This window comes from Macaca nemestrina, chromosome 5 (genome assembly GCF_043159975.1).
Source record: "Macaca nemestrina isolate mMacNem1 chromosome 5, mMacNem.hap1, whole genome shotgun sequence".
NCBI lineage: Eukaryota > Metazoa > Chordata > Mammalia > Primates > Cercopithecidae > Macaca > Macaca nemestrina.
In genome coordinates this window covers 150,583,261-150,608,577 of record NC_092129.1, presented here as the reverse complement: position 1 = coordinate 150,608,577, position 25,317 = coordinate 150,583,261, and the positions used below count along the sequence as shown (strand labels likewise).

Here is a 25,317-nt window from a genome sequence, read left to right as displayed (position 1 = left end):
TACCTCAACTGCCCATGAGACACAGTTGTACGGTGACACACAACTCAACCTTCCCCAGTCCCAAACAATCTCTATGACACACTGCCACCAAACACAGCACCATTTTTGGTAAAACCTTCCTCTCCTACTAAATACCCACCAGGCTCTCTCATACTTTATTAATTCATAAGCATCTACTGAATGCCTACTTTGTGTCAGGCACCGTTTTAGGCACTAGGAATACGAAGAAAGTTAGAACTCATTCCTATTTCCTGGGAGCTCTCAGTCAACCAGAGGAAAGAAATGGCTAGCATTTATTGCATGATTTATATACGTAACCTAAAAATCCCCCGAATGACATTTTATTTGGGTTATCTCATTCGATTTTTACTTTGCAAGTAAGGAAGCTGAGTCTCTGAAAGGTTAAGTGACTTGTGCAAGTCAGAAAGCTATAGGTGGCAGAGCTGGGAATCAATGAAGGTCTGTGACTCCATAACCAATGCTCTCAACCATTTTCTGCTTCTTCATGCCACTCAGCTAGTGAAAGAAGGGTCATTGGCAAGATCTGCACCACATGCTGGCTTCCGTGCAAGAGTAAAGTACCAGGAAGGCAGGCTTCAAAGAGGGAGAAGGGAATTCACAAAGAATCCAAGGAGTGGTCAGAGAGCTGGAAGGAACAGGTGATGGGGGTGTTTTGGAGGAGGGAACTTCATAAAAGAAGTAAAACTGAGTAATGGGTGCCCAGAGGTTTACTACTGATCAGTATACTGCTTTTGTTTATGTTTGAAAATGTTCATAATAAAAGGTTAAAAAATAAAATAAAAAAGTGAGAAAAGAGGGTAGGTTAGGGGATCTGTCTTGAGCCTTCTCTCAAAAGTTATGGTTCTGGCCGGGCCTGTAATCCCAGCAGTTTGGGAGGTCAAGGCGAGTGGATCACTTGAGGTCAGGAGTTTGAGACCAACATGGTGAAATCCCATCTCTACTAAAAATACAAAGAAAAAAAATTAGCTAGGTATGGTGGCAGATACCTGTAATCCCAGCTACTGGGGAAGCTGAGGCAGGAGAATTGCTTGAACCAGGGAGGTAGAGGTTGCAGTGACCCGAGATTGTACCATTACACTCCAGCCTGAGCGACAGAACAAGACTCTGTCTCAAAAAAAAAAAAAAAAAAAAAAGTTGTGGTTCTATATCTCAAAATAATAAAGGCCATATATGACAAACCCACAGGTAACATCATATTGAATGGGGAAAAGTTGAAAGCCTTTCCTCTAAGATCTGGAACAAGACAAGGATGCTCACTTTCACTATTTTTATTCAAGGTAATACTGGAAGTCCCAGCCAGAGCAATTAGGCAGGAGAAAGAAAGAAAGGGCATCAAAATTGCAAAGGAAGAAATCAAATTATCCATGTTCACAGGTGACATAATCCTATATTTAGAAAAACCTAAAGAAAACAGTTTAGAAACAAATTCAGTAAAGCTGTAAGATACAAAATCAATGTAGAAAAAGTAGTAGCATTTCTATACACTAACAGCAAACAATCTGAAAAAGAAATCAAGAAAGCAATCCCATTTATAATAGTTACAAAAAATAAAAACAAACAAATACATTTAACCAAAGAAGTGAAAGAGTACTGCAATGACAGCTATAAAACACTGATGAAATAAATTGAAGGGGACACAAAAAAATGGAAAGATATCCTGTGTTCATGGATTGGAAGAATGAATACTGTTAAAATGTCTGTGCTTACCAAAGTGATCTACAGAGTCATGCAACCCCTATGAAAATACCAATGATATTCTTTACAGAAATAGAAAAAACAACCCTAAAATTTATCTGAGCTGTAAAAGACCCAAATAGCCAAAGCAGTCTTGAGCAAAAAGAACAAAGCTAGAGGCACCACACTTCCTGTCTTCAAAATATACTATAAAGTGATAGTAACCAAAACAGCATGGTGCTGGCATAAAAAACAGACACATAGATCAATGGAATGGAATAGAGAGCCCAGAAAAACAAGTCCAAACATTTACAGCCAACTTACTTTCTTTTTTCTTTTTTTTTTTTTTGAGATGGGAGTCTCGCTCTGTTGCCCAGGCTGGAGTGCAATGGCATGATCTCAGCTCACTGCAACCTCCACCTCCTTGGTTCAAGCGATTCTCCTGCCTCAGCCTCCTGAGAAGCTGGGATTACAGGTGCACGCCACCACGCCCAGCTAATTTTTGTATTTTTAGTAGAGACGAGGGTTTCACCATGTTGGTCAGGCTGGTCTTGAACTCATGACCTTGTGATCTGCCCGTCTCACCTTCCCAAAGTGCTGGGATTATAGGCATAAGCCACCGCTCCTGGCCAGCCAACTTACTTTCAACAAAGGCACCAAGTACACACATTGGGGAAAGGACACTCTCTTCAATAAATGGTGCTGGGAAAACTGGATATCCATATGCAGAAGAAACTAAACCTAGGCCGGGTGTGGTGGCTCATGCCTGTAATCCCAGCACTTTGGGAGGCAGAGGTGGGTGGGTCACCTGAGGTCAGGAGTTTGAGACCAGCCTGACCAATATGGTGAAACCCCATCTCTACTAAAATTACAAAACTTAGCTGGGCGTAGTAGCATGCGCCTGTAGTCCCAGCTACTCAGCAGGCTGAGGCAGGAGAATCGCTTGAACCTGGGAGGCGGAGGTTGCAGTGAGCTGAGATCATACCACTGCACTCCAGACTGGGCAACAGAGTGAGACTCCATCTCAAAAAAAAAAAAAAATCACAAAAAACGAAACCTCTATCTGTCATCATATACAAAATAGATTAAAGCCGTACATGTACAACTGGAAACTATGAAGCCACTAAAAAAAGAAAATTCGGCCGGGCATGGTGGGTCACACCTGTAATCCCAGTACTTTGGGAGGCTGAAGTGGGCAGATTACAAGGTCAGGAGTTTGAGACCAGCCTGGCCAACATGGTGAAACCCTGTCTCTACTAAAAATACAAAAAAAAAAAAAAAAAAAAAGCTGGGCGTGGTGGTGGGCGCCTGTAATTTCAACTACTTGGGAGGCTGAGGCAGGAGAATCGCTGGAATCCAGGAGGCAGAGGTTGCAGTGAGCCCAGTTCGTGCCACTGCACTCCAGCCCAGGCAAAGGTGCGAGACTTGGTCTCAAAAAAAAAAAAAAAAAAAAGTCATTTGGAAAATGCTTCAAGACATTGGTCTGGGCAAAAGTTTTTTGGGTAAGACCTCAACCCTCAACAGCACAGACAACAAAAGCAAAAATAGACAAATGTGATTACATCAAGCTAAAAAGTGTCTGTGCAGCAGAGGAAACAATCAACAGAGTGAAGGGGAACCTACAGAATAGAAGAAAATATTTGCAAACTATCTGTCTGACAAGGGATTAATAATCAGAATATATAAGGAACTCAACAGCAAACACCACCACTACCACCACTGACAAATAATATGGTTTAAAAAATGGGCAATTGATCTGAACAGACATTTCTCAAAAGAAGAGATACAAATGGCCAACAGGTATATGGATGGAAATGTAAATCAAAACCACAATGAGATATCATCTCACACCAGTTAAAGTGGCTATTATTGAAAAGACAAGGGCCAAGTGCGGTGGCTCACGCCTGTAATCCCAGCACTTTCAGAGGTTGAGGCGGGAGGATCACTTGAGGTCAGGAGTTCGAGACCATCCTGGCCAACATGGTGAAATCCCATCTCTACTAAAAATATAAAAAATTAGCCAAGCGTGGTGGTCCACACCTGTGATCCCAGCTACTCGGGAGGCTGAGGCACAAGAATTGCTTGAATCTGGGAGGCAGAGGTTGCAGTGAGCTGAGATCAAGTCACTGTGCTCCAGCCTGGGCAACAGAGCAAGACTCTGTCGAAAAACAGGAAAAAAAAAAAAACCCAAAAAATAGCAGATGCTGGCAAGGATGCAGAGAAAGGGCAACTCTCATATGCTGTTGGTGGGAATGTAAACTAACATAGCCAGTATGGAGAAAAGCATGGAAGTTTCCCAAAAATTAAAAAAAGATCTACCATATGATCAATCTACTGTTGATTACATATCCAAAGGAAATCGGTATCTTGAAGAGATATCTGCACCCCCATGTTTATTGCAGCACTGTTCCCAATAGCTAACATATGGAATTAACCTAAGTGCCATCAACAAATGAATGGAAAAAAGAAACTGTGGCATATATACACAATGGAATATTATTCAACCAGAAAAAGAATGAAATCCTATCATTTTCAGCCACATGGATGAGACTGAAAGACATTATGTTAAGTGAAATAAGCCAAGCATGGAAAGACAAATATTGCACGTCTCTCACTTTCACCTTTGTGCCACTGCCTTAGTTAGTCCTGACCTTTCTTGCATTCCAGATAGAAACTTGCATCAGCCTCCTATTGCATGTCTAATATTGCTCCTCGCTCACATGTGGGAGCTAAAAAAGTTAGTCTCATGGAAGTAGAGTAGAATTATGGCTACCAGAGGTTAGAAAGGGTGGCAGGGAGGGGGAGATGAAGCGAGGTTGGTTAACGGATACAAAATTATGGTCATATAGAAGGAATAAGTTCTAATGTTAGATAGCAGAGAAGGATGATGATAGTTAACAATTTGTATTTCAAAATAACTAGAAGAGAGGATTTGGAATGTTCTCGACACAAAGAAATGATAAATGTTTGAGATGATAGATATCCCAATTACCCTGATCTGATCATGACACATTGTATGCATGTATCAAAATATCACATGTGGCCAGGTGTGGTGGCTCATGCCTGTAATCCTATCACTTTGGCAGGCTGAGCGGGTGGATTGCCTGAGGTCAGGAGTTCTGAGACCAGCCTGCCCAACATGATGAAAACCCCATCTCTACTAAAAATACAAAAATTAGCCTGGCGTGGTGGTGCGCACCTGTAATCCCAGCTACTCGGGAGGTTGAGACATGAGAATTGCTTGAACCTGGAAGGCAGGGGTTGCAGTGAGCCAAGATCGTGTCACTGCACTTCAGCCTGGGGGATAGAGCGACTCTGTCTCCAAAAACAAAAAGACAAAACAAAACAAAAAAACCTCACATGTACCCCATAGATATGTACGACTATTGTGTGTCAATAACAAAAGAAAATAAAATGGCAACCACACACACAAAAAAGGTTGTGGTTCTAAGCATATGAATCAGGCTGCTTAGACTTGAATGCCAGTTTTGCCTCTCCCAGCTGAGTGACCTGGACCACGAAGAAGAGGCTTTAATCAGCCTGGGGAGAAGTTAGGGACATCTTCCTGAGGAAGGCGCCCCTGAACACCAGCCCGTGGAAGAGGGGTTGGGAAGGCCATTCCAGGTAGTGTCAATAGCAGGGATAAAGGCTGAGAGGCAAGAATCAGTATGGGGTATGTGGGAAAGTCAGCAGCAGTTTTGTGTTGCTGGAGCAGAGAGTAGGAGGGTGAGATGGGGAGAGCTGAGGCCTGAGAGGCAGGCAGGGCTGGGTCATGCAGGCCTTGGACTTTATTCTGAATGAGGCGGGCAGCCACTGAAGGTTCAGCAGGGGACAGACAGGTCAGCTGGACATTTTCAGTAGAGTACCCTGGTCATGGGGTAAAAGCTGAACCTGTAGAAGGACAAGTGTGGAGGCAGGGACCATAGTTAGGAGACTGATGCAAGTATCTACCTGGAATGCAACAAAGGTCAGGACTCAGGCAGTGGGACAAAGGGCGAAAGTGAAAGCACAGACTTGAGAAAACTTCAGGAGATAAAGTGGCATGACTTTGTGGTTAGTTGGGTGTGTGGGGTTTAAAAAAAAGGGAGGAGAAATGGATACACTGGGTCTTCCCTCAGTCACTACTGTCTCTCCCATCCAGACCACCCTTGTCTTTCCTCCCCCTTCTCCTGCAGACCCTCTCACCTGGCAGAGATACCCACTGGGCTGGGCCATGCAGGTGGCCCCGTGCTGGCAAGGCCTGGACTCACATGGGTTCACATGATCTTGGCACAGGCTGCCTTGGAATCCAGGGGGGCAGTGGCAGAAATAGGAGGGGCCACTGTCGACACAGAGGCCTCCATTCTGGCAAAGGGAAGAGACGTCTATGCCTAGGGAGAGAGACAAACAGGGATATATAAAGACCATTGGGGGGCCGGGCGCGGTGGCTCACGCCTGTAATCCCAGCACTTTGGGAGGCTGAGGCGGGTGGATCACGAGGTCAGGAGTTTCAGACCAGCCTGGCAAACATGGTGAAACCCCATCTCTACTAAAAATACAAAAAATTAGTCGGGCATTGTGGCGGGCGCCTGTAATCCCAGCTACTTGGGAGGCTGAGGCAAGAGAATCACTTGAACCTGGGAGATGGAGTTTGTAATAAGCCGAAATGGTGCCATTGCACTCCAGCCTGGGCTATAGAGCAAGACTCCATCTCAAAAAAAAAAAAAAAAAAAAAAAGGTAAGTGGGGATGTGGCCAGGTGCTGTGGCTCACACCTGTAATCTCAGCACTTTGGGAGGCTGAGACAGGTGTATCACTGAGGTCAGGAGTTTGAGACCAGTCTGGCCAACATGATGAAACCCCGTCTCTTTTAAAAATACAAAAAAATAAAAATAAAAAAATTAGCTGGGCATGGTGGCACATGAATCCCGGCTACTTGGGAAGCTGAGGCAGGAGAATCACTTGAACCTAGGAGGCGGAGGTTGCAGTGAGCCGAGAACGTGCCACTGCACTCCAGCCTGGGTGGCAGAGTGGGACTCCATTTCAAAAAGAAGAAGATAAATTGGGAGGATGAAGGGTATATTCAGGGCCCAAACTCTGGGTGTAGAGGCCTTTACCTTGGGGACCACTAACATTCCTGGGTGGAGGCCACTCTGGGCCCAAGGAGTTAATAACTCCTGGCACTGAAGAAATTAGAACATCGAGTTTTACCTCTCTCCTCACCCTTTCTGCCAGAATGTTGGAGACATACCTCTAAAGCTTATCGTAGTGTTAAAGTAACTGTGTTCTTGGCTTAAAATAAGGCTTGAGCAAGAAAGAATTCAAGGGATGCCTCAGGTGAGGACATGTGGCTTAAGTCTGTCCCCTGAGTTCTGCATTCCTTTGATGTTCTCTCCCTGTGATTCCCATCAGCTCTCCCTTAACTCCATCATAGTCTCTTTCCCGAGGTCTTCTCATATCAAACCTTATTCTCAGTATTATAGTTGCCTATAGGGCAGGTGCAGTTGTAGCCAGAGGGCTGGGGGTAGCAGGTCCCCCCATGGGCACAGGGTGCAGAGACGCAGCCCCCTAGCTCTGCCTCACACTCTGGCCCTGTCCAACCCATGTCACACACACATGAGGATCTGGTTGTAAAGAGAAAGGGGAGGGTTTTTCTCTTCTCCTACTGCATCTGCTCCCCTCCCTGCTGCCTGGACCCCATGACTTCCTCCTCTTCTTATTTTAGTGTTCTTTGTCAAAGAGGTTGGCGTGACATTGAAGTGAATGGGGTGGGGTGAAATGCGTTGAGTGTAGCTGGATTAAGTGTGGTCCACTCTGCCTGGGTTATGATGATCAGGACAGAGTTGAGTTGTTCTACGCTGAGTCATGTCCCTCATGGTTGGGCTAAACTGGAATCCTGTGGAATGGGCTCGTTGGTGTTGCTTGAATTGTGTTAAATGAGGTAACAGGAATTGCGTTAGGCTTCTCTGATTGCACAGTTCAACACCTGTGCAATCAAGAACTGATTTGTGTGTGTGGTTTTGATTCTCAGGTGGTTGTTTTGGCCAAAGGCTGTGTGGATGCCCGCAGGAATGGGGCAGGTGAGAACACCCATGTTTTCTTCATCTGCTCTCCAGTCAGTGCTGGGGTTGGTTGGTTGGTTACCTTGGTTCAGTGCAGCCTTCTGGCAGGAGGACAGTGGAAGGTTGCAGAGAGGCCCGGTCCATCCCTGGAGGCACAAGCAGTGGAAGGAGGGCCCAGTCTGGAGGCAGTGGGAATTGCGTGGACAGGGCTTCTGGGCACATAAGTCCATCAGAGTCTGAGGGGTGGGAGGGAGTGTGAGGCAGGACACAGCATTAGATTCCCAGCCCAGAGATGGTCCTCTGCTCACTCCAGCTCCTCGAAATCCCTTCCTTCAAAAACTCTCTCCTGAATGGCCTGGGACCAGGTGACCCTCCCTGGTTTCCCTCCTAGCCACTTCCCTCCTCAGCACACCTGGCTTCAATGGCCCTCACCTGGCAGCTACTTCCGGTGTAGCCAGTGGGGCAGAGGCAGCGAGGACCCTGAGGGCTGTCCTGGCAGGTTGCCCTATTCCTACAGGGGCTGAACAACACAGAGACAGGGCATGATAGGAAAAAGTTCGGGAAACAAGGGGAAGGTAGTGTGTGATGTTGTTGGGAGGCAACCACTGGGAGGTGGCAAGCCAGGAGGGAAGGCGGAACGAGGGGTGTGGGGTGGGAGGCAGCCTGGAGCCCAAGGGGAGATGAGAGGAGGGGTGGGAAGGATGAGGGGCTTTCTCCCTTCTAGGGGTCTTTGTGCCTTGCTCACCTGTCTGCACAACTGGGGCGGATCTTTCCCTCACAGCGCCGGCCCTGGAAGCCCATGGCACAGAGGCAGGAGAAGGTGCTGGGTCTGTTCACGCAGGTACCCCCATTGAAGCACGGGGCTGGAGAGAGGAGGCTGTGAGGGTTTGGGTTCCTTGCCTGTAACCTGACCTGTGACCTCAGTCACACTGTACATAGGACATACACCCCCCCCCAAAATGACAGCTCACTGCCATCCAATAAATTTTTTTTTTTTTTTTTTTTTTTTGAGACGGAGTCTCGATCTGTCGCCCAGGCTGGAGTGCAGTGGCGCGATCTCGGCTCACTGCAAGCTCCGCCTCCCGGGCCGACGCCATTCTCCTGCCTCAGCCTCCCGAGTAGCTGGGACCACAGGCGCCCGCCTCCGCGCCCGGCTAATTTTTTGTATTTTTAGTAGAGACGGGGTTTCACCGTTTTAGCCAGGATGGTCTCGATCTCCTGACCTTGTGATCCACCCGCCTCAGCCTCCCAAAGTGCTGGGATTACAGACGTGAGCCACTGCGCCTGGCCATCCAATTAATTTTTATTTATTTATATAATACTTTATTGTTTTTTAGATAGGGTCTTGCTCTGTTACCCAGGCAGTGGTGCCATCACAGCTCACTGTAGCCTCAACCTCTTGGGCTCAAGTCATTCTCCCACCTCAGCTTCCCGAGTATCTGGGACTACAGGCCTCAGCCACTGTGTGCCCAGCTAATTTAGAGATGGAGTTTCATTATGTTTCTCAGGTTGGTCTGTCCAATTAAATTTTAAAAACTATGACACAAGCATACCCTCCCCAGTTCCTCCATTCTCCTGTGGCCCCCAGCCCCATGACACAGTGGGCACTCACCAGACACACAGTAGTCAGTGATGGTTTGGCACTGGGGACCTGTGTGGCTTGGAGGGCAAGTGCAGTAGTAGCCTCCAGGGCTAGGGTTGCAGGAGCCACCATTGAGACATGGCCCTGAGTGACAAGCTGTCATCTCCTCACTACAGGTAGGCCCTGAAGGAAACAGGTGGGGGCTGAGAAAAGGTGTCCTCCTTCCCTCCCTCCACTCTCCTCCTCTTTCCTTTTCCTTCCCTTCCTCATCCCAAACCCTATTATTCTCTCCCATCAACCTCCTTTCTCACCACCTCCCACACATCACCTGTGTCCCCTGCAGCCCAGTTCTCCTTAGTGGTGACTGAGACACAGGGCCCATGGTCACCTGCCTTACCCTTGACTTAGGAGGTGACCAGCACAGGGTGTATATGGTTTAGGGAGGGTCTCACCTGTGTAGCCTATAGGGCAGGTGCAGTTGTAGCCAGAGGGCTGGGGGTAGCAGGTCCCCCCATGGGCACAGGGTGCAGAGACGCAGCCCCCTAGCTCTGCCTCACACTCTGGTCCCGTCCAACCCACGTCACACACACATGAGGATCTGGTTGTAAAGAGAAAGGGGAGGGTTTTTCTCTTCTCCTACTGCATCTGCTCCCCTCCCTGCTGCCTGGACCCCATGACTTCCTCTTCTTTTGGCCCTGAGATTCTGGCCTCTTTCTTCAGTGACTTTGCTCTCAGCACCGCCCCCGTCCTCCCCAACACCTGCTCATTTTCTCCAACTAGATATGTGCATATATACGTTTATACATATGTGTATGTATATATATATATTCTTTCTGTAACTTGCTTATTTTCTGTCTGTCTTCATTAGAATGAAAGCTGCACGAGAGCAGTGGCTTTGTCTCTTTTGCTTTGTGCTGTTCCCCCAAGGCCTGGAACAGTAGCCACACAAAGTAGGTGCTCAGCAGATTTTTTTTTTTTTTTTTTTTTTTTTGAGACAGAGTCTTGCGCTGTCGCCCAGGCTGGAGTGCAGTGGCATGATCTTGGCTCACTGCAACCTCTGCCTCTTGGGTTCAAGCAATCCTTCCGCTTCAGCCTCCCAAGTGGCTGGGATTACAGGTGCGCCACCATGCCCAGCTAATTTTTGTATTTTTAGTAGCTACGGGGTTTCACCATGTTGGCCAGGCTGGTGTTGAACTGCTGATCTCAGTTGATCCGCCCACCTCGGCCTCCCAAAGTGCTAGGATTACTGGCGTGAGACCGTAATCAGCACTGTGCCAGATATTTTTCTAATGAATGATTAATTTGCCCTGGGATTTAATGCTCTTCTTTCTGCTCTGATCCCCTGGTCCTCTGTTTCCACCAGTTTTTGGGGACTGTCTTCTCCTTGGATGACACTTACCAGTTGAGCCCTCCCACTGCCTCACCCTAAGAACTTTGCCATCTCCTTCCTTTTCCCCATTGGTCATTTCTCACAGACCTACACCTCACTGGCTGTCTTCTCCCGTCCTAGTGAAGGGAGCCCAAAGGAGGGGGCAGATGGGGAGGGCCTGGAAGATGTTACCTCTGGCAGTGCCCATGGTGGCAGGTGCAGTTGTCCTCAGGTGGGGCACAGCCAGGGCTTCCATCAGGACACAGACAGTTGGCCTTGTCTTTCTGGTCCTTACATATCTGCTTGGGCTGGCACAGGTTGGGAGCACACAGGGGAACCTCACAGAGCTGGCCTGGGGTGGGAAGATGGGTCAAAAAGAAAACAGCTCCTCCACATCCTTCATTGGGCCAAAGGCTACTTCTTATGCGTGCCTTAATCCCCATGAACCCATGAACCTGTCCTTCAATGGCTCCCTATTGCCTTTAAGATATTAACTTTCTCAGAATGATACACAGAGTCCTGCAGGACATGACATTTGTGCAACAGCTGCATTTCTCATCTTTGCCTTGCTGCACCCTTAACTCTGGCTTTCTTACAGTTCCTTAAATGGGGTGTGCTTTTCTTCCATCTGTGTCTTTGCACATGCAGTTATCTCCAGCTAAAACACGCTATCTGGCACTCTATTTAGACAAACTCCTTTCTTTCTTTCTTTCCTTCCTTTCTCTTTTCTTTTCTTTTCTTTTCTTTTCTTTTCTTTTCTTTTCTTTTCTTTTCTTTTCTTTTCTTTTCTTTTCTTTTCTTTTCTTTTCTTTCTTTCTTTCTTTCTTTCTTTCTTTCTTTCTTTCTTTCTTTCTTTCTTTCTTTCTTTCTTTCTTTCTTTCTTTCTTTGCCTCCCTCCCTCCCTCCCTTCCCTTCCCTTCCCCTTCCTTCCTTCCCTTCCTTCCTTCCTTCCTTCCTTCCTTCCTTCCTTCCTTCCTTCCTTCCTTCCTTCCTTCCTTCCTTCCTTCCTTCTTTCTCTTTCTCCCTTTCTTTCCCTCCCCTTCCATCCCCTCCCCTCCTCCCCTCCCTCCCTGCCTGCCTTCCGTTCTTCCTTCCTTCCTTCCTTCCTTCCTTCCTTCCTTCCTTCCTTCCTTCCTTCCTTCCTTCCTTCCTTCCTTCCTTCCTTCCTTTCCTTCCTTCCTTCCTTCGTTTCTTTTTTTTTTTGAGACGGAATCTTCCTCTGTCGCCCAGGCTAGAGTGTAGTGGTTCGATCTCAGCTCACTGCAACCCCTGCCTCCTGGGTTCAAGTGATTCTCCTGCCTCAGCCTCCCCAGTAGCTGGGATTACAGGCGCCTGCCACCACACCTGGCTAATTTTTGTATTTTTAATAGAGGTGAGGTTTCACCATGTTGGCCAGGCTGGTCTTGAACTCCTGATCTCAGGTGATCCACCTGCCTTGGCCTCTCAAAGTGCTGAGACTACAGGCGTGAGCCACCACACCTAGTCTCTGCTTATCTTTCAAGACTCATCTCAGCCATCACCTCCTCCATTTTTAGTCTGGGTTGGCTGGTCCTCTGTGCTCCTGTAGCATCCTGCACATTTTTCTCTTAGAGCACCTCTGTGGGCTATAATCAACAGGAGACTTGTTGGTCTCTCTGTATTAGACTTAAAGTCACGTGAGGATGGCAACTGTCTTACTCAGATTTGCCTCGTGTCTGGCATAGTAGGCACTTAGTAAGTGCTTACTAAATAAGCAAGTGAATGCCTTTTCTTTGAGCCCAGTCCTCTTCTCCCGAGCCCCAATCACACCATTTACATTGGGCCCATGTGGGCCCTACGGTAACCCCTGCCCTTGTCCCCATGGTTGTATGGTTGTACAATTGTGCAGGTTTTACACTAAATACTTTTAAAGGATACCATTCTCATTCTATTCTCACATCCCAACCATCAAACACCCGCCAATGAACTCTGCCCCAACCCAAATGGAATAAGATACTCTGCCAGTTCTTTCCAATGCCTCCCCTGCTAACCTGTGAAACCAGAGGGGCAGAGGCAAAAGAAGGCTCCTGGAAGATCAAGGCAGCTGGCTCCAACGGGACATGGGTCACTCAGGCACTCATCCACCTCTGTTTGACAGTGTGGCCCTTCAAAGCCTGTGGCACAGCAGGAAGGTCAGGGACCTGCACGGACATCTGCCTCCTGCCCCGCTGTCCCCCATAGTGTGTGCCCCAGTTTACCTGGGAGACACTTGCAGTGGAAGGCTCCAGGCTGGTCCTGGCACTGCCCACCATTGGCACAGGGAGAGCTGCTGCACTCATCAATATCCTCCTCACATCGGGTGCCGGCGAATCCTAGTGGGGTGGAATTGGGTGGGGAGAGGAGGCCAAGGTCATCGAGGGAGGCACAGCATGGAAAGGTGAACTTGCAGAGCTTCCCAGAGAAGACACCTGGGGCAGGTGGGTGTGGGGTAACAGGAGAGTGATGCGGAAAAGGTGAAGCTCAGCCTCCTGCCAGCTGTGTGACTTTGGGAAAGCTGGTCCACCCTCTCGGCCCCAGTTTCCTGTTCTGTGTAAAAGGGGAATAATAATGGAACCTACGTCATGGTATTGTTAAAAAGATTAAATGACATAACGCCTGAAAAGTACACAGCCAAATGGCTAGTCTGGAGTAAGTGGTGAATGAATGTAGTTATTATAGTAGCAGGGGACAGAAGGGCGTCAGGTGAGGCTGGAGAAGAAAGGCTTGGGGCAGCTTTCCCTGGGGTTATGATGAGAGTGCCAAGACCAGCCTGGGACCTCAACATGCATACACAGAGCCTGTGCAGGAGGGCTGGAAAGGAGGGATCATTGGGTGATTTGGCAGGGCAGAGATGAGAACGGGCAAGTAAGCAAGGGAAGATTTGGGGATGTAACAGTAGAGATTTTGGGGAGCAAAGACAGATTTGGAGGACTCTTTGGCTAGTCTAGAGAGAGCTTCAAGAGGCCTTGGGTGATTGCTGGGCCTGAACTCTGCAGGTTCAGAGGCCTGGGGTCTGAGGGTGGCCAGAGTGGCATCTGTACTCACCAGGCAGGCAGATGCACTGGAAGCCATTGAGCAGGTCATGGCAATCCGCATGGTTCAGGCAGGGATCTGAGGCACACTCATTGGTTTCCACCTCACAGAGCTGCCCCTCTAAGCCTGGGGACATGGGGATCATGAGGGCTGTGGCTCAGCCAGGTCTGCCTGGGAGACCTGTACTCTAGAATCAGCCCTGCTTCCGACACGCTCAGGCGGTCCTCCCCTGAGGTGCTGTCTGCATGGGGTTGAACAAGATGAACCCTGAGGCCCTGCTGCTCCTCAGTGTGTGGCCCTGCTCCTTGAGGTGTGAAAGGCTAAGAAACAGGGTGCTTGCTGGGGACCTGGGGGAGGACTGCAAGGCTTTTTTGTGGTCATTCCTGTGTATACAGAGGGCGGGGCTCACCAGAGCAGGCTGATCAGCCTGGAGGACCTCGAGGTACAAATAGGACAAATTGGCTTGGAGAACGAGTCCCGCCTCTTTTTCTGCCTGGGCAGGCCTCCATGCCAGGGAGAACGGAGATCCCAAAGTGGAGGAATTTGAAGTGCATCTGGGAAGCTTGTTGCTCCCATATTTGTCCCGTTGCTTTGAGTGCATCCTAGTCTCCACTGTCTCATCCTGAATTGAGGCAGGATCAACCTCCGGACCTTGTCTTCCTGTCTTTTCTGGCCTGAGGAGTCTGCTTCTGAAGCTCCTTGATATCTACAACGTTGTCCCTTGGGTTACCGACCCGTTTTCTCTTATTTTTCTATGATTGTCTGTGGGATGACCTGAGCCAGTATCTTTGGGTGCCGCTCAGTTTAGAAAGGCGATATGGGGTAGTGGTTATAATTGTTGAAGCCCTTGGTTTGAATCTCAGCTCTGCCAGTTGCTAGCTGGGTGACCTTGGACAAGTCACTTAACCTCTCTGTGCCTCAGTTTCTTCAGTTATAAAATGGGCATTGTAGCAGTGCTGACCTCACAGGGTTATTGTAATAAGTAGACGAGACAATGCCTGTAAGATGCTCAGACAGTACCTGGCATAAAGTCGGCTGTTATTTTTCTGATTTCATTCAACTCCTTGATGTTGCTCTCTCCCGGGGGTGACTTTTCCCCATTAAAACTAACCTGGAGGTGGGTGCAGTCTTGCAGCAATTTTTTTCTTGTTGTACCACATTTTCCTGTTGTATCACAGGGCTTTTGGGATTTTAAGGGATTACCTTTCATCTCTACATGGGAGAGTTTCTATGATTAGAGGGAGCATTCTGGGGTGACCTGAGTAAAGGCTGCAGCACGGAAAGTTTATGAACTGCTTTTCTACCCTCTCTTGCTGGGCTGCTCTGTACAGTGGACCGGGTTTTGCAGCCTCTATGATGACTATGAAATGAATGGCAGCTCCCTCCAGAGTTGAGGAATGCATAACCTTGCTACCATCTGTGGTAACCTTTATCCTAGGGGTCATGGGTGTCCGTGAGTTTTTATCTGGGGGTAGAGAGAGAAGCATCTGTGGTAACTTACCCAACTGGCCTGAGGCTGTCCTTACTTTGGAGGGGACATTCCTAGTGGGTTCAGGACTATTTCCCTGTTTTCCCCACCCAAGGTCCCATCCAGCTGGTACCTGGTGGGCAGAGGCAGTGGAAGGTGGCAAGTAGGTCCAGACAGGTGCTCCCTGGGTGGCAGGGCTGGGAGAGGCACTCATTGTGATCAGCCTCACAACGGGAGCCCGTGTAGCCAGGTGGACAGAGGCAGTTGAAGGAGCCAGGAGTGTTGAGGCAGGAACCGCCATGTTCACAGGGACTTGGGCCTTGCTGGGCTGGGAGGAGAGAAAAGCTGGGAGTCCACAGGGGTCAGGGCGGGAAGGGCAAGGAGGTCAGACTCTCAGGGAAGGTGTGGGGGCCTGCATGTGGCAGAAGAGACCAAATTGGTGAAGGGGCTTGTGTCTTTAAGATGGAGAGGAAATAAGGGACCAAATTTATGGGAACTGAGGGGCTGAGCATTGGAGAGAGGGTCATGCAGGCAAGAGATGCCAAATCTGGACAAATTCAAGGAAAAAGATGTTTGGTTTTTTTTTTTTTTGAGACGGAGTCCGCTCTGTCGCCCAGGCTGGAGTACATTGGCGCAATCTCGGCTCACTGCAATCTCCGTCTCCCGGGTTCATGCCATTCTCCTGCCTCAGCCTCCTGAGTAGCTGGGACTACAGGCACCCACCACAGCGCCCAGCTAATTTTTTGTATTTTTTTAATAGAGACGGGGTTTCAATGTGGTCTTGATCTCCTGACCTTGTGATCCGCCCGCCTCGGCCTCCCAAAGTGCTGGGATTACAGGCGTGAGCCACCATGCCCAGCTGATGTTTGGTTTTTTAATTGGAAAAGCAATCTGCCCTTTTCTGTCTTCAGTGCAGAGGCCTGTCTGAGGCTCAGAGAGGCTCTGAAGTGGGAGTGGCCTCACCCATTAGACACTCATCCAGGTCCTGGTGGCAGGTGGGCCCTGAATAGCCGGGCTGACACAGGCAGAGTGTGGAGCCTGTGAGGGGGTTGGTGCTGCACTGGGCATCCCCATGGCACGGCTGGCTCAGACACATGTCTTCCAAGTGGCACAGGAGCCCTAGAGGGATAAGAGCAGGTGAGGCTCTCAGAGGCCACTTGAGGCTCCTAGCAGCCATCCTGGTGCTTCTCTCGCCCTCCTTCTCTACCTCCCACCTCCTGATACCCTCTACCCCCATACCTGTGCGTCCAGGTGGGCAGAGGCAGGAGAAAGAGCCCACCCGGTCAATGCAGGTGGATCCTGGGGCACAGGTGGCAGCAATACAGTCATCCAGGTTCTCCTCACAGCTTGTGCCCCCCCAGCCACTCACACACACGCAGTGAAAGCTGCCCGCAGAGTTCTGGCAGGTGCCACCGTTTCTGCAGCGAGGGGGACCCTGGGCCTCACACTCATCCACATCTTCGGAGCAGTCCCAGCCTGCAGGGGGTTGGGGAGGGGACAGGGGCTGAAGCTGGGAGCCCTATGAGTAGGGGAGGCCAGGGGCCAACTCTCTGGGCTACGCGTGCCATGAATGTGGCTTAAACAACTCACCTGTCCAGGTTTCTGGGCAGAGGCAGGTGTAGGTGTCCAGCCCATCCTGGCAAGTGCCCCCATTCTGACATTGGTGGTTGACACAGTTGTCTGGATTCACCTCACAGTCTGGGCCTATGAAACCTGACAGGGTCATGGGATCAACTGGGGGAGGAGGCTCCAAGGGAGACATCCTGCCCTGCCCAGAGAGAGGGGCTGCAGGAGAGCCCCTGTGAGGACACACCTGGGGGACAGAGGCAGAGGTGAAAGGTGGAGTCTTTCCCTGGCATCAGCTGGCAGGTGCCCCCATTCGAACAGCCCCTAGGAGGGCAGGGTCCTGCCCGGAGCTCACAACGTGGGCCCTCCCGCCCCACAGGGCAGAGGCACTGGAAGGAGCCCAGGGTGTTATGGCAGGAGGTGCCTTTGGGGCAGGGTCCTGGGTCCTGGAAGCACTCGTTGACATCACGTTCACAGGCATGGCCCTCGAAGCCTGGTGGGCAGCGGCACTGGATCTGGGGGTATGTGGCCAGACACACCCCTCCATTAACACATGGGTTGGCTGAGCAGAAGTCCCGAAGCTGGCACTGCTCACCTGAGGCAGAGGACAGAGGGAGCCGTTTCTAGCACTGTGTGAATTCTAGCCCATCTGAGGCTACCCAGTGCTCACTCTGGATTATCTCTGGGTCTCATTTTCATATTTCCTTCGCTTTATTACCATACTCTCTTTGCTCTGTTCCATCACCCCTGATCTCAGTGTTGCCATGGTTTGGGAGGGTTTATCTGGAGCAACCATATCTTCTAAGGTGATGATGAGAGTATTGGAAATTGTCCTTGCCTGAGAAAATCTGGCACATGGGTGATCTGGGGGGAGGTGAAAAGCACCCCACGTCTGCAGACAGGAGACTCAGGTGGCACCTTGCTGTGCCACAACTGGTTGTATACCCTTGGGTGAGCCACTTTGCCTTTCTGATCCTGGTTTCCTCATCTTTAAGTGGGTTTAGGCACCTGGAGACTCACTTCACAGTCCATGCGCACCAGTGGTAATGGCGGCCGCCGTGGAGGTGCCAGGTGCTGAGCTGAGCAAGCACTTCTGAGCATTGGCCCCTTGTATCCTCTCAGCAACCTTATGAAGTGTGACCATTACTCTCCCTGTTTGTCAGCTGACAACTGAACACCAGAAAGCTAAAATATCTTATACGAGGTCATGTAGCTGGTCAGTGGCAGAGCTGGCATTTGGATCCAGGGGCTGTCGCAGAGCCCCTAGTCTGAAGCACTAAACTTGCCCCAGGGTTACACTCCTCCTCCTGGGGTGGCCCCACTCCTCTCTCTGGGTCACATCCCTCCCTTCCCGGTGCCTCTCCCACCACTGCAGTCTTCCCAGGTGATATTATGGCTCCCTCCACTCAGAATGGGAGCCATTCAGATGCTCAGAATGCAAAAGCCTGGAAGACCCCTGGTATGCCGAGCAATGACCCTCTAGCTGCTAGGCAGCAGGGAGATTAAGGGGGCTAGGATAGGCATCAGGATGGTGCACAAAGGGGGCTCATGGCACCCTTAATTTGGAAATATTTTAACATTTTAGCAATCAGTACAACCCTGCTGGTGAATGTGGGTCGTGGAGAATTGGCATGTTGATTCTCATGGCTTGTCTTCAAAGGGCTTGCAGTTTCTCAGGCTCCAGTTCCATCTTCCCCACCCACAGCCTAGCCCATTGCTCCTGCCTGTCCCCTCCTGGCTGCCCCCAGCAGCGCTTACCTGTCCATCCAGGCATGCAGGAGCACTGTGGGCGGCCTGAGGCCTGGATGTGGCAGTGGCCTCTTTTGGAACAGAAGGAGGGAGGACAAGGATCTTCAAGCTGGGCCTGGCATCTCTCGCCAGTGAAGCCAGGGAGGCAAGTGCATGAGAAGCTGGGTGCCAGTGGAGAGGGAGAGCTGGGGGGCCCTAGGGGAGCGGGAAGCAGGGCTTGGCAGCTGCCTCCATTCTGGCAGAGCTGGGCATTCTGGCAGGGGTCAGGAAACTGGCACGTCTCACCCAGGAAGCCAGGGGCACACCTGGGCAGGGGAGGAGAGGAAAACTCACATCACTGGTCCCTCTTCCCATTCTCGCCCACCTCCCTCCTCTGCCTTCATTTGTTTCCCTTCATCTCCTTCACTTCCTCCCTTTCTTCTTTGGTCTCACTTCCTCACCTCTCCCCCCGCGCTCTCCCTCCCCCTTTCTTTCCAGTCTCCCACCCCTGCAAGGCACACTCACTGGCAGGTCCCTTGTCCCAGAGACAGGCTCAGGCAGGTGCCTCCATTGGCACAGGGTTCTGGGAAAGTCCCACACAGCAGCCCTGAGGGTGGAGAGGCAAGCGCGATGGAAGCCCTGGGTGCTGTGCCTCCACCTTTCCTCTTCCGGGTGCTCCTGAGAGACCTGCCCGCAGCAGCTCCCACAGGTGCTCTAAACCACCTCTTCTTCACACCTGTCCCCACTCTCCACATGGTACCCAGCCCCAGCCCCAGTGCCCTCCATCCCAGTTACTAATCCCCACCCCCCTTTCCTGTTTATTCTCTGGCCTCCTGAGTCCGGCCTCGGACTCCATCTCTCGGAAGCAAGACAACAGGGGTCAGAAGGGGGGCGGAGGTGGCTCCCGGGAGGTGAATGGCTGAGACTTCGAAGAGATTTCCTCCCGGAAAGGCCCAGCATTGAGCCATCCGGGGGGTGGGGACAGCTGGACTCAGAAAGGGACTTAGTAGGCCTGACCTTTCATGTCCTCATCTGCTTCCCTCTCATCTCTTCCCCAAGCAGGTGGTCAGTGTGTTCCCTCTTCCCCTCTTCCCTATGGCTGCAAGAGTCCTCAAGTGCTAGTGCTGATGAGGTTCTTCCTGGAGGTGGGCACCCTCTCACCCATCCCCCGGCAGTCACTACCCCTGGCACCAGGCCCAAAGCAGGTCCACGGGAACAGCCGTTTTTCCCTGCAGGCCGTTTCTATTTGGGCAGTGAGAATCTCTTCCACCCAGTGTCCCTCACACAACCTGGGGCTTGGCCCTCTTCCCCCACCCCACTGGACATCCTTCTATGGGAAATGGGTCCCCCACCTCACCCACACCATGCCTCACCTCTGGTTATGACCACTGAGACACATAACAGCAGCAGCAGCAGCAGCAGTGAAGGGGGCTGCATTCCAGAGCCCCTTCTCCAAGCCCAGGTCCCTGTCCCTCTTCAGGCGGGGACCCTCAGAGCCCTCACTGAGGTAGGAGCCACCTCCTCTGCTCCCACTGCCCCTCTTCCTCCTCCTCGGCCTGCTGCAAGCCTCACGTCTGAGCTGTTTCCTGAGTCACACAATGTCCTGGACACCCTAGTAATGGGGGGCGGGGGAAGAGTGGAGGAACACTAGGGGGGATGAAGGAGGGGCCTTCTGTCCCTGACAACCCCTGGGGAAGTAGGGGGAAGTAGGACAGTGTGCCTGGAGGGCAGGTGATAGGAGGGGAGAAGGACTCTCGGAACCCCTGGGGCAGTCCCAGCCCTGCTGTTTGTTGATCTGGTCTCTCCTTTCTAGGGATGAGAATTGCAAGGTGGCTGCCCCTGTGCCCCAGGAGGGGCAGGATCTGGAAACAGGTATTGGGTGGTTAGAGAGTTCTGTATTCCCCTTCCCAGGAGAGGATGCTTAATTTGTCAGGTTATTACAGATGCTTATCAGAGAACCTGCAACTTGTCATAGTTTGAAACCACTCACCTTGGCAAAAGGAACCCAGGGGGCTTCTGGGCCTTATCTTGGCTCTTGCCAGGACTTATTTTTCTCCTTCTGGGGAACAGGCAAGATGCTGGCTGGTTTGGGGAAATCTTGGTCTTCCTGTATAGGGGAATGTTAAGACTGTCGTTATCAGTGATAAATGAACATAATGCACCCTAAATTTTGCAGTCTGGATTATCTGTAACTTATCACTGAATTTGGGTAGTTTTCACTTCCTCCATCTCTGCCTCCCTCCACTGCAGAAGTCGTTGGGATGTAGGGAATGTCAGTCAGAATGCAAAACTGGAGTAAATAAAATCACAAAAGCGAATTCTTTGCCTCCAAATGCTCATCCTATCTTCTTGAGTCAACCCAGGACAACTTTGGGGTCAACCACACACTGAGTTCCTCTAGTAGCACAGGGAACTGAGAGTCCAGGGTGGCAGAAGGTGTCACTGGCAGCTGTGCTCTCCCTGGTGTTGAGGCACTCACGGTTGCTGCTGGTGTACCTGAGAACTTTCCCCTACCAGGGAACATACTTCACCAGCACCGCTTTCTTCCTTTTTTTTAAGTTTTTTTATTTTGAAATACTTTAAATCTCATGGGAAACGGGCAAGAATACTAAAAAGAATTCCAGGATACCCTTCACTCAGATTCATCCACTAACATCATTTGACCACATTTACTTTATCATTATTTCTCTATAAATACACATTTGTATTTTTTTCTGAACCATTTGAGAGTAAGTTGCATACAAGATACCCCTTTACCCTTAAATCCATCAGTGCGAATTTTCTAAGAACAAAACATTCTTTTACATAATACAGTACAATTATCCAAATCAGGAAACTTAGACTGATGTGATACTAATTGACGGTCCAAATTCAGGTCTTGCCAATTGCCCCATAATGTCCTTCATGACAATTTTTTTCCTTTGGTCCAGGATCTCATTTGGCATCCTGCATTGCATTTAGTTGTCGAGTCCTTTCAGTTTCCTTTAATATGAGTACAGTAACTTAAATATACTTTGCCTTTCATTACATTGACTTTTTTTTTTGAGACAGAGTTTTGCTTTGTCCTCCAGGCTGGACTGCAGTGGCATGATCTCAGCTCACTGCAACCTCCACTTCCCCGGTTCAAGCAATTCTCATGCCTCAACCTCTGGAGTAGCTGGGATTACAGGTGCCCACCACCACACCCAGCTGACTTTTTGTATTTTAGTGGAGACGGGGTTTCATCATGGTACCCAGGCTGGTCTCAAACTCCTGAGCTCAGGCAATCCACCCATCTTGGCCTCCCAAAGTGCTGGATTATAGGCGTGAGCCACCGCACCTGGCCGATATTGGCATTTTTAAGCATACGGGTCAGTTGTTTTGTAGACTGTTCCTAAATTTGAGTATGTCTGGTGTTTATGCATTTTTGGGCACGAGTACTGTACCAGTGCCTCACTCATGGAAGCCCATGAGCCAGCATCATTTATAATGGTCGCCCAGTATTCTACTAGTTCATTTAAACCAATTTCCTATTATAGCATGTTTAGGTAGGTCTCAATTTGCTTTTTGTTTCTTTAGAGACAGGGTCTTGCTTTGTCACTCAGCTTGGAGTGCAGTGGCACGCACATAGCTCACTATAACCTCGAACTCCTGGGCTCACAGTATCCTGCTGCCTCGGCCTCCCAAAGCTCTGAGATTACAGGTGTGCACCACCACACCCAGCCTTCAACTTTTAAACATATAATAAACTGAGCTGCGGTAAATATTCTTTTCTTTTTTTTTTTTTTTTTTGAGATGGAGTCTCCCTCTGTTGCCCAGGATGGAATGCAGTGGTGTGATCTCGGTTCACGGCAACCTCTGCCTCCCAGGTTCAAGCTAATCCTGCCTCAGCCTCCTGAGTAACTGGGATTACAGGCATGTGCCTGGCTGATTTTTGTATTTTTAGTAGAGACGGGGTTTCACCATGTTATCCAGGCTGGTCTTGAACTCCTGACCTCAGGTAATCTGCCCACCTCTTTCGGCCTCCCAAAGTGCTGGGATTACAGGTGTGAGCCACTGTGCCTGGACCTTTGGTAAATATCCTTGAACTTACATATTTGCATGGCTGTCTAATTATTTCCTTAGGCTAAATTCTAGAAGTGAAACCACTGAGTGAAAGAGTGAAGGCATAGACTTGTTTTAAAGCTCTTGGTCTCTAAGTGTTGCCAAGCCATTCTCCAGAAAGCAGTGCAGGCCTTTCTCCTCCAGTTAGTAGTGTCTGCCTGTGTCCTTACGCTCACCAACCCTCCGCATTAGAATCCTCACCACTTTGATAGATGAAATGGTTTCTTACTGCTGCTTTAAATTGCACATTAGTTGTTAAGTGTCAACATTCTTTTTAACTGTTTAATGGCTATTCGTGTTTCCTGTCCACGCTTTTGTGAGTTTCCTGTCCATGCTTTTGTCCCATTGTGCTATTGGTGTCATTGTCATTTTCCCATCACCTTCCTTAGTTGAGGAGGCAACTGTGGGTGTGGGGAAGAGTAATCCTAGCATAAAAGTCCCTGCTTTTGTACTCTCTGGTTTGCTGACTGGGGATTTGGTGTTGGTGAGTAGTAAAAGGAAAATAGGAAGAGACAACAGGTTTCTCGTGGAACCATGAAGACCTTGGTGGAAAGAACTGAACTCACCATTTCTGCAATGTTGACAGTCTAACCCCATTTGTGGAAAAGGAGGCTGGGGCACTAGGCTGGAGCTTGAGAAAAAGAAGAAATTGCAACGGAGACAGATAAGAAGTGGTTGGTGGAAGGGGAACCAGAAGTGTGGTGGGGCAGAAGCTGAGTTTAAAGACAGTGTCAGGAAGCTGCCTTCCCACTTCTTGCTTTATCCTGCTTAAGTAAGGCAGTGTGCACCTGCTCAGGCATTATGAGCTATGCTTGGGTCCCAGATACCTTTCCTGGCCCCTAAGACCTCATAGCCCAAAGCAGTATTGATGCTCCCCCAAGAGCTTGTTTCTCCTTCCCAATGGCTTCCCAAGGGTTGATACTGACCAGGGTGAACTGCAGCATACCAGGGACACAGATAGTTCCCTCTGGGAAATGACCCTTTTTCCTACAGTATTTCATCAAGTAGAGATTCTTTTTGTTAAAGGGATTTTCTTTCATTGTATACCCCTGAGAAGGATAAACCTGTCAGTCATTCACACTTCAGTCACAGGGACTTGTGACCTTAAAAGGTTAAATCCGAGGTTGGCCCTGATAATGTGTCCAAACACAAAGAAGGCAACAGGTCACTGTAGCCATAGAGATAAGCAAGAGTGTCGGGTGCAGCGGTGGCTCATGCCTGTACTCCCAGCACTTTGGGAGACCAAGGTAGGAGAATTACTTGATCTCAGGAGTTCAAGACCAGCCTGGGAAACATAGGGAAACCCCATCCCTGTGAAAAAAATACAAAAATTAGCAGGCTGTGGTGATGCACACCTGTTGCCCCAGCTACTCAGGAGGCTGACGTGGGAGGATCACTTGAGCCCAGGAGGTTGAGGCTGCAACGAGCCATAATCATGCCACTGCACTCCAGCCAGAGTGACAGGGTAAGACCAGAGTGAGAGGAAAAAAAAAAAAAAAAGAGAGAAATCGGCAAGAGTAATCCACTCTTGGAGATTATTTGTAAATATATGGTTCAGGAGATGTGGAGCCCCTCGTTGCCCCAGGCCCCTCCCTCTCTGCCTCCCTGTTAGTTACTCTTCATCTCCCCAACCTCTTACCATTGTAGTGTCCATGGTTATTCCCTGGGCCTCTTCTATTTTTCTGTCTCCCTAGGTGATCTCATCCAGTCTCCTGGCTCCCTACCAGATTCAGATACCATCTATGAAGACCACCTTTGTGCTGATGACTCTCAAGATCATACACTTCCTGGAACTCCAGACTTGTACTTCCAATACAAGTACCACGAACTTAATATGTCCAGAGCTGACCTGATCTTCTCCCTGAACCTTCTCTTCCTTCCTGATACAATTGAGTTTTGCAGTTCTATTATTTCCATTGTTTAGGCCCAAATCCTTGAAGATATTGCTGACTCCTCTCTTTTTCTCATACTCCACATCCAAACTGTCTTAAATCCTATGGACTCTACCTTCAAAATATGTATATCTGGAATCTGAGCACTTCTCATCTCTTCTCATCTCCACTGCCAATACCCTAGTCCAAGCCAGTGTCATCTCTTGCATCTCCTAACTTGTCTTCCTGCTGCTGTCCTTGCTCTCCTTGTCCATATCTCTACACAGCAGCCAAAGTGAGTAAGTTGAAATACAAGTTAGACCACCTCATTCCTCTGCTCAAAACTCTCCAATCACTTCTCCACTCACTCAGAGTAAAGCGAACTTCCTTACAGGGCCTGCAAGGCTCTACACAAGGCCCTTCCCTCTCTCTCTCTCTCTCTCTCTCTTTTTTTTTTTTGTTGTTGAGATGGAGTCTTGCTCTGTGGCCCAGGCTGGAGTGCAGTGGTGCAATCTCGGCTCACTGTAACCTTCACCTCCCGGGTTCAAGCGATTCTCCTGCCTCAGCCTCCTGAGTAGCTGGGACTACAGGTGCGCGCCACCACGCCAGGCTAATTTTTTGTATTTTTAGTAGACACGGGGTTTCACTATGTTAGCCAGGATGGTCTCAATCTCCTGACCTGCCTGCCTCGGCCTCCCAAAGCTCTGGGATTATAGGTGTGAGCCACTGCCCCTGGCCAAGGCCCTTCCCTGTCTAACCTCATCTTTGATTACTTCTTCTCACCATCCAGCCCCATTGGCTTCCTGCTGTTCTTGAAACAGGCACATTCACACCTTAGGGCCTTGTACTTGCCCTTCTCCCTGCCTGAACTGCTTCCTTCCCCAG

At 49.6% G+C, this 25,317-nt stretch overlaps 1 protein-coding gene and 1 long non-coding RNA gene across 5 annotated transcripts in view; one reads left to right on the top strand and one right to left on the bottom strand.

Moving 5' to 3' along the window:
* The window catches only part of LOC105497580 (notch receptor 4), a 31,640-nt gene extending 11,568 nt beyond the window's left edge, over positions 1-20,072 (bottom strand). For 2 of the 4 annotated variants that reach the window (XM_011768767.2, XM_011768769.2), the window contains exons 1-18: positions 19,852-20,071; positions 19,004-19,085; positions 18,509-18,804; positions 16,998-17,345; positions 16,775-16,897; positions 16,424-16,660; positions 16,148-16,303; positions 15,318-15,512; positions 13,729-13,842; positions 12,903-13,016; positions 12,696-12,818; positions 10,879-11,038; positions 9,770-9,915; positions 9,348-9,500; positions 8,481-8,598; positions 8,168-8,255; positions 7,818-7,971; positions 5,881-6,065 (exon numbers count right to left, since the gene is read on the bottom strand). In XM_011768767.2, the coding sequence (XP_011767069.2) occupies positions 5,881-6,065; positions 7,818-7,971; positions 8,168-8,255; positions 8,481-8,598; positions 9,348-9,500; positions 9,770-9,915; positions 10,879-11,038; positions 12,696-12,818; positions 12,903-13,016; positions 13,729-13,842; positions 15,318-15,512; positions 16,148-16,303; positions 16,424-16,660; positions 16,775-16,897; positions 16,998-17,345; positions 18,509-18,804; positions 19,004-19,085; positions 19,852-19,915 (2,856 nt within the window). In that variant the 5' untranslated portion in view covers positions 19,916-20,071. Of the gene's footprint in view, positions 1-5,880; positions 6,066-7,817; positions 7,972-8,167; positions 8,256-8,480; positions 8,599-9,347; positions 9,501-9,769; positions 9,916-10,878; positions 11,039-12,695; positions 12,819-12,902; positions 13,017-13,728; positions 13,843-15,317; positions 15,513-16,147; positions 16,304-16,423; positions 16,661-16,774; positions 16,898-16,997; positions 17,346-18,508; positions 18,805-19,003; positions 19,086-19,851 lie in introns of all 4 variants that reach the window. The other 2 variants (XM_011768772.2, XM_011768768.2) reach the window with 2 other exon arrangements.
* On the top strand, positions 531-24,868 carry LOC139363438 (uncharacterized). Its single transcript, XR_011623827.1, has 3 exons — positions 531-659; positions 20,292-20,350; positions 24,256-24,868. It is a non-coding gene; the product is annotated as an uncharacterized lncRNA (long non-coding RNA).
* Positions 24,869-25,317: the final 449 nt, after the last annotated feature.